The 16,641-nt window shown below is 35.1% G+C and overlaps 1 protein-coding gene across 11 annotated transcripts in view; it reads left to right on the top strand.

Annotated features, from left to right (window-relative positions):
- The window catches only part of Nav3 (neuron navigator 3), a 760,451-nt gene that overhangs the window by 730,585 nt on the left and 13,225 nt on the right, over nt 1-16,641 (top strand). For all 11 annotated transcript variants that reach the window (XM_074083986.1, XM_074083987.1, XM_074083985.1 and 8 more), the window contains 5 exons: nt 397-571; nt 4,037-4,134; nt 6,569-6,664; nt 6,926-7,094; nt 8,228-8,463. In XM_074083986.1, the coding sequence (XP_073940087.1) occupies nt 397-571; nt 4,037-4,134; nt 6,569-6,664; nt 6,926-7,094; nt 8,228-8,463 (774 nt within the window). The remainder of the gene's footprint in view (nt 1-396; nt 572-4,036; nt 4,135-6,568; nt 6,665-6,925; nt 7,095-8,227; nt 8,464-16,641) is intronic.

Genomic DNA, 16,641 nt, shown 5'->3' on the forward strand with positions numbered 1-16,641 from the left:
CACCATATTCACCCTCCTAAACCCTTTTCCCTGCCACCTCCCCTCTCCCACTAGTCCCAAACCCCCTCCCCCTGGGCAGGACCTGTTCTTCCCTCCTGTTCTTCGCTTCTGTTCTCTGATTTCGTAAAAGAAAACAGGTAGCTACATAGGAGTTTCCTTGTGATATTTCCAGATGCCTATGTATTGTAACCCCAATTGGTTTACCTCTATTTTCCTTCATTCTACCTTCGTCCCTTTCTTATGGTGGTAGAAGCAAATTCTGTTTTCATAATTTATATTTATTTATCTAGTATATTACTGTATAATTTATTTAAGAAACTAACTGTGATACAAACCTTGTACCATTTTCTCAACCAAACTAACCCATTTTTTCACTGTTCTGTATCTTTGTAACAGAATGAAATTGAAATACTGAAGGCTGAAAATGACCGGTTGAAGGCTGAAACTGGTAACTTAGCTAAGCCTGCTCGACCACCATCAGATTCCTCAAGCACTGCATCCTCTTCTTCCTCCCGGCAGTCCTTAGGGCTTTCCCTCAACAACCTGAACATCACAGAGTCTGTTACTTCAGGTGAGTCAGTGCACATGCCTGCCCAAACCTCAGCTGCCCAGCTCAGCAGGGATGGGGGAAAGCATAGAATATGGAGAGCTATACCCATCTTCAAAATGCTAATTGTGACTCTCAGAAATAGCTGTGGTTTTTTATCTTATAAATTTCTGCTACTTATAATTTTAAAAGAACATTCTCTGTGCAACAGTGAATCTTAGAGTCTTCATGTCATTGTTTAAAAAATCACTTGTGCTTGGGAAGTACTTCCTCCATGATTATGAATAGGATGAAGAAATAAATATTCTTAGTGATGATTAGTACTCATGAATATAATAAAAACTCCATGCCGGTTAATAGGGTTTTCAGGGTACAAAGCCAGTTCCTAAATTCAACTAGAAGATCTTTCATGCTGTTGCCTAGAGAGAACATAATGCTGTGACATCATTCCTTCTGCAGCTCTATTAAATTCTCTAATAAACAGAAGAACACGCTGGATTCTGGTGCTGTGTTCAATAAGGCTAATGATAGAATAAGGGTACAGTTTTGATTAGATTCCAAAGAGAATCCTATTACATGATTTCATGTTAATATCTGATGAACCGTTCAATTATCAAATATAACTGCTCCTATGACACTGCATCATTTTACGGATATAGCAGGTGTAGGAAAAGTCGAGATGGGGAATCTGTGGTAATTGCAGAACACAACCACAAGATGACGCATGGAAACCATCAATATCCGTGTTCCTGGGTGACTAGATTCCCTCATGGGCCTGAGACACTTCATCAATCACTTTAAATCATGTTGAAATAGAGAAGGAGCTGAGGATAAAAGAAATGATACAGCATGCTGATATTAATGTTTCATGAATCACATGCATTCAAAAAAGTCAGAATTTTAAAAATTCTACTCTTATGGTTTGAACAGCAAGACTTACTAAACATGGAACATGAAGTGTTTTTAAAACTATCTCATGTTCTCAATAGCTCTACAAAGTAGGGGCTATTTAACCCCATTTTATAGATGAGGAAACCAAGACTTAGGAAAGTGACTACATTAATTTTTTTCAAGATTATGCATCTAATGAGTGAGAGAACTAATATTTGAACTCAAATCTGGATGAACTCAGTGCCTGGACTTTTAACTATCATATTATTTTTGCTTTACATGGCCCTATATACAAAAGCCAAGGACAATCATTTGTTCCTTTGATGGCAAATATTTACCCCATTGTTGTCAGGAGCTTAGTTTTGAAGAGTTAGTATGACATAAATGAATGCCATGTTGCAAGGCAGTTGAGCAGCTATGTGGATCAGCAATCAGGGTAAAACTTTTGCCATGGACAACTACCCACTTCAACGCATTCTGTTCCTCTCCCTCTGCTCCCTCCCCTAGGTCTCTACATTCCTGCAACCATAAACATCAGTCAGTTCCTAGAACACTCTCAGCTCTCATAATCAAAGCTTTTGTACTGTTCTTGTTGAGTCTTTCCCTGGCTTTTCCCTTGCCTAGCTCTGATCAGCTTTCTTGTCTTATCCCAAACATCACTCCTCAAGGAAACCTTCTAGGTTTACCTATCTATTTAAAGCTCTCTTGCCTCAGTTTCTCTCTAATGCACTGCCCTGTTAACTTCTTGCAGAGTACTTGACACATTCTGAAATTACCTTGTTGATAATGTGTATTTCATAAGAGTGAGAAATTCATTTTCTTTAGTACTTTGGTACTCATCCCTGATACCTAGCACCCTTTGTGATACCACTTATGCTTCATGGGTATTTACTGAATATTGATGAATACTTATGAGGAACTGAGAAAAGTACTAAAGAGGAAGTTTGGTTATGAGTTACAAGAAGTTTAGATATGAACATCCAATGGCGAACTGCTGTAAAATTTTTGAAATTAGGAAAACGATAATTAAAACAGTTCATAGGAAATAGTTTTTTAATTGAGAAATACTTATATATCTGCATGGGGTAAATTATCAGAATGCAAGACATGTAGACAATGTATAATAATCAAATCAGGGCAAAGGTAATAAACATTTCCACCTCTTCCAATATTAGTCATTTTTATGTATTGGGAATTTCATACTTTTCTAGTCATTTTGAAATTACCACATATTGTTTTAACTTATAGTTACCCTACTCTGTTAAAGAAGATTCAGAAGTGATTCCACTATACAATTTTTTTTTGAGTAGAATAGGTGAGAGGGTAAAAGACTTTGAGGATATTAATCTGAGATAATAGTTAAGTTCCAGTATAGGAAATTCTCTTTGATGGTTTACAAGTTTCCAGGGAAAGAGCTTGGGATACAGTTGAGTGGTAGAGTGCTTGCCTAGCATGCATGAGGGACTGGGTTTGATCTCCAGCATGACAAAAAATAATAAAAATAAAATGTCTAGTTAAATTTATCATATTCCTGTAGCTCTAAAAGTTATTCAATTGTGTGGTCTTATATTTTACTCCCTCCTTTGCAAAACTACATATGTTTAATTATTAATATCATAGGAACCATTCTATTTTCAGTAGCATCTTATTAAATTGTTGTTTCTATGATGTTAGAGTCCCAGGACTTGTCTCTATAGTATCATCATTGGAATAGATGAGTCAGCTAGTCTCCAGGCACATGTGCTCTTTAGCATATAACTGAGTTTCCTTTATCCACAGAACACTATCTTCTTATAAAGCTTAGCTCACTAATAGCATCATTGTTGAAGGAAAACTTATATTTGGGGTAGTTTACCATAATAATTCTCCAAATTGGATACTAATGTGGTATAATATATTTTAAATTTTAATCTTTAATCTCATTTAAAAGCTGGTATTTTAAAGGTTAACAAGCTTTGTCAGGCTTCGGTAACTTTTAGATGATTACTAGAAAGTATTTTGGTTTTGAAACTATCAGCATAAAGAGTACAGAAGAGAAATAATAATGCACTTCAATCAGGATGAATAATGCAAAGGTTGAAATTCAATAACAGTACCTAATAGTGATAGATACAAGATGAGTGGCAACACAACTGCATATGTGCCAAGTGCTTGAAAATAATCCCAGGTGACAGACAATCTCAGCACCTTTGCATTCATAAATTACCTGGGTTCTGAGCTTGGATATTTTAGTTTGGATAAAAAAATTGGATGTTTTTTCGGTTTGTTGCAGTTGTAATGGTGACTGCACCATTTGAATAATACTCAGGTATTATTCAAGCACAAGTCAAACTTGTGCTTAATAGAAAAAAAAAACTTATTTCTTCATCCAAAGGCAATGGCCCAATTCTTCGCTAAAGATCTTTGGATGCAGAAAGAAATTATGAGTGAAACTTTAGTTAACCACACAACTCATCTTGAAAGCTGAGGTTTTTCAAGCCAGGTAGGCAAGAAAGAGAAGCAGAACAATATAAAACTTTGAGCAAGTAAACAGGGACAGTTGACAAGGCTGAGCTAATATTACTCTATCATGTTTATGTTTCCTTTAAAACATGATAGATATTTTGCTAGATGACACTGGTGATACAACTGGACATAAGGATGGCCGCAGTGTGAAAATCATAGTTTCCATCAGCAAGGGCTACAGTCGAACAAAGGTATTTCTTTAAATTCTTTCTAATTCTGTGAGTTTTAAATGCATTCTATATTTGAGTATTTGTCCTGGTAAATATCCCATTGGAAGTTGACGTTCACTTAATATGTTACATATGCCTAAATAATGGGGACAATGAGGAAACAGCAACAGCATACAGGTAGAAGCATCTCTGACATGTACCACATCCTCATTCTCTGAAAACAATATTGGATTGCCAGCCTACCTCATTTCTAAAACTTAAAGAAACTGTTCACTTTGACATACACATCTTGTTTACCATTCTCTTTTTGTCACCTGGGGATTGTAGGTTGTGTTTCTAATGTGTATTAATATATCACTAAAGCTTCCAACATGATCATGGTAGACTATAAAATAAATGAATTTTGTAGACATCAGAGGGATATAAATTGTATGGACTTCAATGCTGCTTTTCATGTCATTGTTAAGCAAGACCCTTACCTGATTAGGCAAGTATTTTAAGTTTTTGGTTTCAAATATTGCTTTCAAATTGGTAATGTCATTTGACTCCAACTCTTTCTTAAAGCTAAATAGGTATTTTCAGTTGAGTTTTTAGTTAGTAGCCAAGAATGTATATTTGTAAGTATCCATTTTTTCTATTAAACAACAAAAAAATTCCTTCAGAAGTTTAAAATGATTGAAGTACTTAAGTTTGAAAAGTTAGCTGTATCATGTGTGTTTTCACATTGACCAAATGTTCCAAGGAATCCAGTACCATAAACTTTCCAGTTGAGTTGCAGATTTGTGGGACTTTTCCCCAGAGGGTTTTTATGTGCAATAGTCCCTGTGCAACCTAAACTAATTTAAAACCAAGTGTTATAAAGCATTGTGTAAGCCTACATGTTGACTATATTATAAACATGTTGGAAAATAAGCTTTCCTTTCTAGAATTATTCTAAAGATAAGGTCTTTGAACATTTTTTTCTAATAAAGCTTCTAAGACAGTAGTAGTCTTCATGTGCAAGAACTGCCATAACAAAATACCATAGAAGGCATGGTTTAAACAACAGAAATTTATTTTCTCACAGTTCCAGAGGCTGGCAAATCCAAGAACAAGTTACTGGCCATTATGGTTGCTGATGTGGGCTCTCTCCTTGGATTATAGAACTTCTTGTTCTGTTCTCATAAGGCCTTACTCAGTGTCTATGGGAGGGAAAGAGAGAAATGCCACACTAAGGTTATTAATCTCATTAAAATGTCCTCGGTCTCATGAAATGTTACCCTAATTATCTCTCAAAGGCCTCAGTTCCAAATATTATGATATTAAAGGGCAGGGTTTCAACATATAACTCACAAATTTAGCCCATAAAATTAGTAAAAAATAAATACCACAGTCATACACCTGTGAATTTCTCAACTTTTTCTGAAAAAGGTACTGATTTCTAACTGAGGTTATATCTTGATAATGGTGATGATCATTTATACATATAGGGTTAAATATTACAAATGAAGAAATAGAAGCTCTGAGCCAGATAAAGTGATACATGTAGCCACATTTCTCAATTAGGTGGTAGATGTTGTGTGTTATAGAATCCATGTTGTCTAGCACTTGACTCAGTGGTTATTCTCTCACCCTTTAATGAGTGCTTACTGGGTAACTAGAACCAATAATTGTAATGTGTTAGCTAATATTTATTGGAATCATAATCAGTATTTCATGTAACTATTTCCAGTCAGCATAAAATAGATATCATTTAAATTGCAAATCCTTAATTATTTAATTTTCTAACATGTATAGAAATTGCTCAAAACCCATCAACAAAAAATACAGCTTTGAGACCATGGTTTGCATTGTAAAAGTATACTTTGCTTGATAAAATGACTCCTATAAGTTTCTCTGCTATGTTTTTATAAATAATGAATTTTTGATAAATTCAAAATTAGACCAGTTTTGTAAATATATAAATCCTATAGTCACATGGTTACTTATTTACTAAAGTTAGATTGGATTTTGGATTAAAGTTAAAAATGAAAATTTTCTGAGTTATACACTTATCAAAGACAAGATCATAAAATAATAAAATGAAGTTTCAGATTCATATGCTATCATGCTATTCTATCTCACTAATTTCTACCAAGCTGTTTCTCTTAGGAATGAATCCACTGTGCTAAAACCCAAAGTGATGCTTTCTTATCCCTTACTCCTCCCCTTTCTACTGGAAATATCATGAATCAGTTTTCCTTGAATACTAGTTCATCTAATCTCTTTCCTGTTGTTATTACTATTGCTATTACTTCATTTGATTGGTTGCTTTGTTTGCTGGAATGTGTTTTATTTTATATAACTCACCATGTGTGTTATATATTGAACCCACATGCTTAATAAATTCTTTAGTCTCAATCACCAATTATATTAATAAGTTTTAGTAGAAAATATAGTAATGAAGTTTATCTTTCTTTATTTTGTTCTTATTAAGGACCAGAAGTCTCAGGCATACTTGATAGGATCCATTGGTGTTAGTGGTAAAACCAAGTGGGATGTCTTAGATGGTGTAATTAGACGTCTCTTTAAGGTAAGTTGTAATAGATTGCCTGGTGTTAATTTTCATGGGTTCACTTTTAGTTGTTTAATTATAATAGCACAGATGCATCTTCTTTCTTCTCCTCCATTTCAAACAAGGAAACATTCGCTTATTATGCTATTTAATATTAACAGTTCTTGTATTACCCATGTCTAAAATTTTTAACAACCAACTTTAGAGCACCATGACTTTTGTATTTGTTGAAATGAGTAGAATCTCTGTTTTGACATACTTTTCATGTGTGCATTTTAGGAATATGTGTTCCGAATTGATACATCCTCTAGTCTTGGTCTGAGCTCTGACTGTATTGCTAGCTACTGTATAGGAGATTTAATTAGGTCCCATAACCTAGAAGTGCCTGAACTGCTGCCTTGTGGATACCTTGTTGGGGATAATAACATCATCACTGTGAACCTGAAAGGTAAAATACTAAAATCAAAAAGCAAACTCAATTGTAACTTTTTATTCACTCATATCTCCTCCCCCTCTTTTTTTTTTCAGTTTACCTTCAAATTTTCTAATTTGCATTAATCTTTAAACTATGTTAACCACTTTGGTAGTTCGGTTATGAAATGACCATGTTGATTTTTTGAAACTAAAATCCTACTAAAAGCACTAAAATCCAAGGAAATTAAGCTTTTTGAGTTCTGGGATTAGAAGCTTAGCAAATATAATTCTGAAGATTCACCAAAATTCAAAGAAAGAAATGTGATTTAGGGAATTTCAGTTGCTAGATTTTCTCTGTTCTCATCTTTCACTAGAGAAGAATTTAAAAACTGTTGTGCATTCCAAAGTAATATATTCATCACTGTATATTGGATTTTAAAATATGTACACTCAATAAATATCCATTGGGGATAGAAAATGAAATTTGGAAATCAGAGATAATAAATTCTACATTCTTTGCTTTGCATGCTGTAACTAATTAAAGGTTAATGTAATACCTGAAGTAATTCCTTGTTTGTGTTAGTTCAAGAAAAGAATGCATCTATAAACTGGGGGTTAGTAGAAGGATTCATCAATGTTTGATTTTATGATTAAGATAATAAGGTTAGTAAAAAGAGATACTGTTGCTCTCCCTTCTGATTTCTTTGCCAAACAATAATTTATTTTCTTCAAAAGCTTAGGTAGTTGTACAGCTAGGATGTTTAGTGAGAGGTAAAGGTAATTAAGAGAAGAGGAAAAAAGTTAGAAAAGACACATATACATACACATATATGTAAACTTCATATTTATTCTTAAAAATATTAACCATTTTCAAAGAGAAAGAAAATTTTGTGATAGGATTTATAATGCTTCCATTTCTGTGGATATATGAGTAGAAAACATGAAGTAGCTTCTTTCATTTGGATGTTCACACTGCACTCTCTCTCACTGATATATTTCTGTCTCAAAATGGACACACATGTGTGGGCTAGAGATATCTAGAAAATTATTTTATAAGGACTGCATTCCTATGACTAACAAAGTTCTATTATTAGTTGACCACATATTTTTTAATTCTAGCTTATGCAAAACAATAAGGCATACTGTTCCCTTTGTTTCTTCATTCAGGGGTAGAAGAAAACAGTTTGGATAGTTTTGTTTTTGATACACTGATTCCTAAATCAATTACTCAAAGGTACTTTAACTTGTTGATGGAGCATCACAGAATTATACTCTCAGGACCAAGTGGTACTGGAAAGACCTATTTAGCAAACAAACTTGCTGAATATGTAATAACCAAATCTGGGAGGAAAAAGACAGAGGATGCAATTGCCACTTTTAATGTGGACCACAAGTCAAGTAAGGTAAGTTACAGAATCCTACGATACTAACTATGATTTATCCATAAGTTTCTTAAGCAATCAAGTTTTAAGATTATGCGAGACTTCCATGTATACATAGAATAATATCTATTTTTTTTGGCTAAAACTTTAATCTGGTGGGATGAACAAACTTGATTTTTAAATTTGAACAAGACTGCCATCTTCAATCACATTCACTTATCAGGTACTCCAAAAAGCAGTGATATTATGCAAAATATAATGGCAGAGCCCTCATTGTTTGATTTCTCATAGACATTTATTTAGGAAGTGTTAGAGCAAAAAGAGATATGTGCAACAGTGCTAGAGAAACAAAAGGAAAAATTAACCCTACTTGAAGGCATCAGGGTTTTACAAAACAGTAATACTTGGTCTGACTATTAATAGATCAGTTAAGAATTAACTGGAGTCTTGCAGCAATGTAGATTTGGGGATAATTAGAATATTCTAGGCAGCAATTTACTTATCACTTTGAAACCAACTCCTGAGATTCCATATGCCAGATCCAGCCACTGTTCCTAAATGCCAGGTAAAGAGGCATGGTGAAGGCAGAGAAAGGAGATTTATTACACAGCTCGCAGAGTAAGCACTCAGGTCATCTTTAGCCATCTTCAGGGTACAGACATGAGCTATAGGTTTAAGTAGACAAAAGGGAGCAGGGGACAAAGGTATGCGTAGTTAAACAGTCTCAGTCACAGGTGTGTTCTGGTTGACCATTATATCAGTCCAAGGGTTCCCAGAGGGGTTCCAGAGATGTTATCACTGTCATCACTTGAGGGGAGCAATCTGGTTTCCATGAGTTGATTATTTCTGCTCCATGGTACAACCTCATCATTATAAGTAATTGTCCTCATTTGGAGGGGTGGACTGTCCTGCATGTTCCGCTGTTCCTTATGGGAATTTTCAGTCCCTTGTCATAAAGATGTTATCAGTTTTATCCTTTTTCTGGAACCCAAGGTGATTGCAAAGAGACTATAAAGAAAATAGCTTAGAACAAAGACAGAAACAAAATGGAGACTGGGATGCCAAGCTTTTCCTGTTTTTAGTTAATTTGTGGGCCCAAGTAAGGAGTTACTGCTTTTCACAAAAGCACTCTTTTTTGAGCGCCTCTTACAACATCTCTATAGGAATTGCGTTTAGGAAATGGGAAACTGAACAGTATTCCATTTCACCTCCAACTAAACTCTTATGTGCAATATTTATCAGACTGGATATTCTGAGGTGCATGAAGGACTATACAACCTAGCTAGTACTTTCATACATCCTGAGTAAATTAAAGAGTCCTAGAAAAGGAAATCATTCTAAATTTACTAGTTTTATTTGTTAAACTCTAAAGCAATTCCACCGAATATGCTGTTGGAAACTGCAAGTGTTATATAATAAATAACTTGATGGCCATCATCATCATGCTACTTTTTAAGAGATAACCTGGTTGAATATTTATTCTGATCCAGTCTCTCAGTCAGTTTCTTGCAACTGTGACAAAATACCTCAGGTAAACAACTTAAGGGGGGAAAGATTTATTTTAACTCACTGTTTCAGAGGTTTCAGTCTATGGTGAGCTATGTGCCTGTGTTGATGTTAGGAGTTAGCTTAACCTCACACAGTCAGGGTTGGGGGCCAGAATGAAGCAGCTGGCTGAAGTCACCAGAAAACAGAAGTAGGACAAGAGAACAGAGATGACACTACAGCATGAGAATTCAGAAATGGGCCTGGCACAAATGAGAGGCAAGAGAGCAAAGACAGCACTTCCCCTGTGTGTGTAACCAGGATGTGGACCCAGATGTGAGAGGGCAATAAGAGCAGTTAAAATTTAAAGACAAACAACTTCAGAGGAAAGAGGAAAAATGGACCAGGACCTTATTTAAAAAAAAAATCTAGGACCAACCTTTCAGAAAGCTGTTTCCAGGGGCTTGCAAAACCTGCCCTAAGAACCAGATAAAAACCCCTATATGTCTCAGTTGCAACAGCTCAGTCTTTCTGACCACATCCGTGTAGGTGCTCTGCCTTCTGTACTTTAATAAACTTTCTCTTGCTTGCTACTCACCCATTGTCTGGGCTTATCATTCTTGGACTGACCCTAGACAAAAAACCAATGAACTTAACCCACTTGGCATCACAATCAGTCTTTCCAATATCAGTGAGGCAGAATATCATGGTGACAGGAAGGCATGACAGAGCAAAGCTGCTTACCTCATGGTAGCCAGGAAGCAGAGAGAGAGAGAGAGAGAGAAAGGAGGGGTTGGGGGACAAGATATACCCTTTAAAGGCATGCCTCCCATAACCTACTTCCTTTAAATAAGCCTCACCTCCTACTAGCTTTTTCAGTAGGAACTCATCAGTGGATTAATCCTTTGATGAGGTTAGCACACTAATTATCCAATCACTTCCTCAAAACCCATCACCTGGTAACTAAGCCTTTAACACATGAGCCTTTTGGAAAGACTGCATATCCAATCCATAACAATCAAAAACCTCATATTTACAAGTAGTAATAAATAAATATTACCCTAAACCTGTTGAATTCTTAAAATAAACCAGACATGTAGCTTAGTAAACAAAGAGTTCTCAATGGAGCAGTTCATTAAGTCTTTAACACTGATCTGTTGTGGAATTCAGGAGCCATTACTGAATATCCTTGCAGTTTCACTTTGTCTTCTTATCCATAAAAAATGAGGGAAATAGCAGAGTTGAAGTAAAGACTAATGACGGTATAGGTGGGGGGAGGGAGCGAGAGACAGAGACAGAACATCAAAAGTAGCAAGCATAGAGTAAGGTTTACTTTCAGTTATTAATTACAGCCTTTGCTTCCAATGGCGGTTCCCTGTGCTTGTGCATATACACACACTCACATACTCTTACACTTATGTTCAAATTTGTATCGTGGCTGTCAGACATCAGTGGCTCATGCCTATAGTCCTAGCTATTTGGAAAAGTGAAATCTGAAGGATTCATGGTACAAAGCCAGGCCAGGGAAAAATGTTTCTGAGACCCCCATCTCAAAGGAAGAAAGCTGAACATGGGGGTGCATGCCTGTCATCCTGAAGACCATGGGAAACTTAAAATATGATACCAATCCAGGCCAACCTAAGCAAAAAATTAAACCTTGTCTCCAAAATGACCAGAGAAAAAGGGCGGGAGTTGTGGCCCAAGTGATGGAGAGCCTGCCTAGCAAGTGTGAGACCCTGAGTTTGAATGCCAATATCACCAAAAAAAATTTATCTTTTCTTCAAAAGGAACAAATGATGTACATAAAGTATAATAGGATGTCTTAAAAGTTGAATAAATATAGCCCATGAATTCTGAGTATTTCTTTATTATTCAGCACTATTCAAATTGTGATTGATCCATTCAGTGTCACTTCAACTGAAAACAGACTTCAAACCTGAGGTAGAATACTTGACTCTTCTCTAAGCTGAAAGAGGAAGAACACAGTTGTTTGTTTACTTCAGCCTCCTTATTCATTGCCTCCTGTGGTCCTACCTCCTTATATCTGTCTTTACACAAAATCCATTTTTACACAGTCAAAGGAGATGTAAGGATTTTGAGGTCTCTTAGGCATCCTGAGTATTCTCTGGTTTGTCCTCAATGTTGATATCCCATAACTCTTTACAAGTTCTTTGAATTTAAAACATAGTGTTTAGAAGATAAGTAAAATAGATGTGTTACAGAGACCAAAGCATTTTGATTACATTGGAGATCACTTAGTATAAGGTCTGAATTAAATTAACTTTGAGCTTCATTAAGATGTAGTTTGATACACTAAAACAGGTGATTTTCATTAATTATAAAATGTATAAGATGTTTTATATGTATTTTTGCTCAAAAATGTCTAGTACTTAGAAATATTCTGTTATATTTTCTACTTTTTCAGAAAAAAAAGTCATTGATAACATTATTAAGTCAGATTAATTTTTGCTATTGCAAAATAATGGGGAAAAAAGCATTGCCAGGAGTGTGTGAATGGAACTAATGGTGCTAGCAAACAATAATAGGAAGAAACCCATGGGCAAATCTTACAGCATTCATTACCAAAAAAAGCACAAAATACAACTAAAAATGTGTACTGTTTCTTTATGGTTGTTAGACATGAATGAGCTGTCAGTAATGCATGCAAAGGATGTGACTAATTTTTTTCAAGTTTACAGAGCATTCACACTGGTTTTTTGGAGGGGGAAGCTGGGTGTGGGCGTATGTGAGAGTGATATAAAAGATGAGGGAATGACAAGTTGAGATTGTGTTGGAGTGGCTGCTAACCATATAGACTTACTAAAGTAAAATAGTAATGGGGCATAAAATAATAAATCCTTTCACTGAAAAAAATGGAGCTGTGTAATTGCTGATATGTTTTATGCTATGCCATAGAAAGCATTGAAGAGATCCAACCAAAAAGCACTTGCTGATCCAAAAAAAAAAAAAAAGGAAGGAAAAGAAATTCAAACAATAAGCCAACAAATGAAAGAAAAATTCTTTCAATGTTTTTGGTACCTCTGCATTTTACATTCTGTTCCTCTTCCCACACTTCAAGCACTCCCTCAAGTTGCCAGCTGGAATATTTTGATTGAGAGCAGTGCACATGAACAATTACACTTTGTGACATTTGATAGAACAGGCCCAGAAGGCTGAAGATAGATTTAGTAAAGAATATGTGGCCAGCTGAAGCCACTTGCAATGTTGTAGGGGCGGGGGTTGGGGAGGGCAGCGGAGATCGGAAAAGTGGACTTGGCACATTCATTTTTAGTGTGTCCAGAGTCAAAATCAAAGAAAGCAATGATCAATAGTTTTTATATAACTATGGTGTTTTGTCTACATCCCAAGGTACAGATGCAGGATTCATCTCATTGACAATGTCCATCTTGTGTATATCCCAGCTTTTTTCTATATAACTTGATATGGTTGTGAAGAATTTTAATGCTAATGCATCAATACCTTAGTCTAAGATATCATCCCCCATCAAACTAGAGGAGGATCATGGAATGACTTCAGAGGGGTCTGAGAAAAGCCATAAGTAATATGAAAAACTCTTCTATCTGGTTCTACATCTGACTGATTCATAGCTTTCATTAGATTCTCAGAGGATCTACTACCAAGAGGAAAGCAAACCACATAACAGTAACAGTCTAATGGTTCCACTTGTCCAGTGACCTCCTAATTACCATATTCGTTGCTTCGGCTCTTGCTTACTTATATCATGCTGTGATAGCTGACCTCCCCTTTATGGAAATTCTTTTAACTTTCATAATTATTCCTTATTTCCTTCTTACTTCCTTAGTAAGTTCCTTCTTAGTCTCTGTCACTAACTTTTCTTCCTTCACCTACCATAAGTGAAAGTATTTTTCAGATTCTATTCTTCCTCACTTCTGTTCTCTGGATGATTTCCATAGCTTCCAAATGTGTTGATTTGTGTGGTTGACACAAATTGAACACTATTAACAATGCCCATTCTCCCTAATTTTTAAGCTTTCTGTTAACTGACAAGTGTGTTTCTGTTCATCTTCTGAAGTTACATGTTTAGAAATGATCGTTTCAGCTCTGACAATGCATCAGAAGTCCATTCTTTTTCATTCATCTCTGCCATAACCCCACCCACCCACTTGGACTTCTGCAATTGTTTCTAATTGTTTGACTCACAATTCCCCTGAAATTTCCCTTTTAATCCATTCACATCATGGAAAATAGAGTATCTTTTCATAATTAAAATCTAATCACATTATGTTCCTCCAATGTTTTCCCATTGCTTTCTGCACTTAATCAAAAATATCACACTGTTCCCTGTTCAGACCTGTAGTTTCTCTTGACTTCAACAATTTCAGTTTTTCTTGCCTGGTCACCCTTCTTCCTTTGCTATATACTTACTGCATCATTAAATCATAATTTTATTTTAATCATATCCCCAAAATATTTAGTATTTCTATATTGCCAGAAGGAAAAATCCAATGTTCTTACCCATCATTTCAAATTGTAGTAGTCCTTTCCAATTTAATTACTGCCATTTACTTTCACAAAACTAACTACTTGTTCTTATCTGTATGGGTATCATATTTTCATGTTCCTGACTTTAATTATTCTTTCCTCTTAATTTAAAAATCCTTCCATTTTTAAACATCAAAAACCTAATCCTAAAAAATAAAGGATTAGTAGCAAATTGTACTGCCACCAGAAAGCCCTCCAGAAGCTATGAGTAATCTTTATGTGGTTTAAAACAAAATCTTTGGTCTATGCAAGGAATGTATTTTTAACTGTTAATTATAGTTATATATGTATGCTCCTAACCGTCTAGGTAATAAACCTCTTGAATGTTTTTTCCATTTCTAATTAGTCATTTTATCCTTCACATTTATATTTCCTTTGATAAATAAATTGCTCTCCCCTACTGACAACAGACAAGAAAACAAACATATCAATGGTTCACAGTTGTTTCTATGGCAAAATCTAATTTCCTCTGCACGGATCCAAAGCCTTTTCTGTTTTCTCTTTCACTGCATACACCATTAGCATGTACTGTATTCTCCTGCAACACCAGAATCCTTATTATTCTCCAGAAAACACCATGTATTCATACTTTCCAGCTTCTGCTTATTATTCTTTAGATTTAAAAGTTTATTCTTCACTGTATCCTGATGTATGAACCTTAAGGCTTGGTCAGATACCCCTCTTAAATCTCTCTGTGGTGCTTTGTATGGTTCCTTAACTACCTGGTATTGTGGTGCATTTCTGGGTCTGCTTCTTTGGTAATAAACTGTCAATTTTCCTGAATTGGGAAAATTATGTTTTGTCATTGCATCCTTGGGGCCACTGTGTGTGACACAGTGTTTAATAAAGGTGTGCTGAAATAATGAATAACTAACTTGTCTGTTGGAATTTTCCCCTTTACCCAAGATTCATCTCAAATGCCACCTCCCTAGGCATCAGGATCCTCCAGTCAGAATTAACCTTGCTCTCCTACAGACAGACCTCCTTTAGTCTCTCTCTCTTGAAATGTTTTGCATTGCATTTTGTAAGTTCATTAATTATGTGTATGCCTACCTGCACCCCAAGCTCTAGCATTAATTCTGGAGGAATTAATGCTCCAGAGTGTCCTTGACACTCACACCCTTGATTTCTCAAAGCTCATAATACACTCATTGTATTATATTCAAGTGATTTACCAAACTTAAATTTTAGCCCCTAATGTGATAATTTTTAGAACCTACATGAAGCCAGTAAGATTACCCTTTTTAACTTCCATGACTAGAAAAGTACTTGATGCAGTTCATGATAAGTGTTACTTGCATGTTAGATATACTCATAATAAATGTTAGACTTATGCTATAATAGTGGGAATAATGTTTTGTTATTTTAGTACACCTTAGCATGGGATCTAAGGCTATAAACAAATTAGAGAGTGAATATTTTATAATTGAATGAATGGCCTAGTATAGCTAGATGAATGATAGAAATCTCATTTTTTTCCTTTAAGATAAAGGAAATGCCTGGTGACTGGTTCTACCCTATTTTATAGTATACTTATCAGTATCAAATAGTGTCTTAATTTTTAAAATAAATTTTGATTTATACTTAAAATATATCTCCGTGCCCTATCCCCTTCTACTTTTAGCTCTAAAACTTGTCTTACTGAGTGAGGTAACTCTAGCAGAACCACCTATAGAAAGTGCTTCACATATTTTCCTGGATGCCAGAAGTTGGGATCGTGGAATTGTTTTTTTAACCCTGAGCAAGATTTACAAATTGAAAATGTCATTGTAAATATGCAAATATTATAGAAATGCTCTTAGTGATTAGGATAATTCTAAGAAAGCTAATTATGTTCCTGGCCTACCCGTCTGTGAGAACAATCAGAGAACTGGTTATCATATTTAGATTAAAAGTTATTAGCTAGAATAATACATGTAAAAGAACCATGAAGTTCAAGAAGTACTATGAATGTTGTTACATGACCCAGTGAAATATAGCAAATATTTCTTTAAAATTGCAGCAGTTGCCTGCAGATTATAAATACATAATTAATCATCCATACTTTTATGAGAGTCCTGAGCTGCACTATTAGATGCAACCTATCTACATGAATTAGAATGGAAATGTAAAAACTACTAATGGAAACTGAGAGGTGCCATTTTGGGTTTAGTCTATAAGCAAAGTTAAAAATTTGGTAAAATTCCACCT

Source organism: Castor canadensis, chromosome 8, assembly GCF_047511655.1.
Source record: "Castor canadensis chromosome 8, mCasCan1.hap1v2, whole genome shotgun sequence".
In the NCBI taxonomy this organism is placed as follows: Eukaryota; Metazoa; Chordata; class Mammalia; order Rodentia; family Castoridae; genus Castor; species Castor canadensis.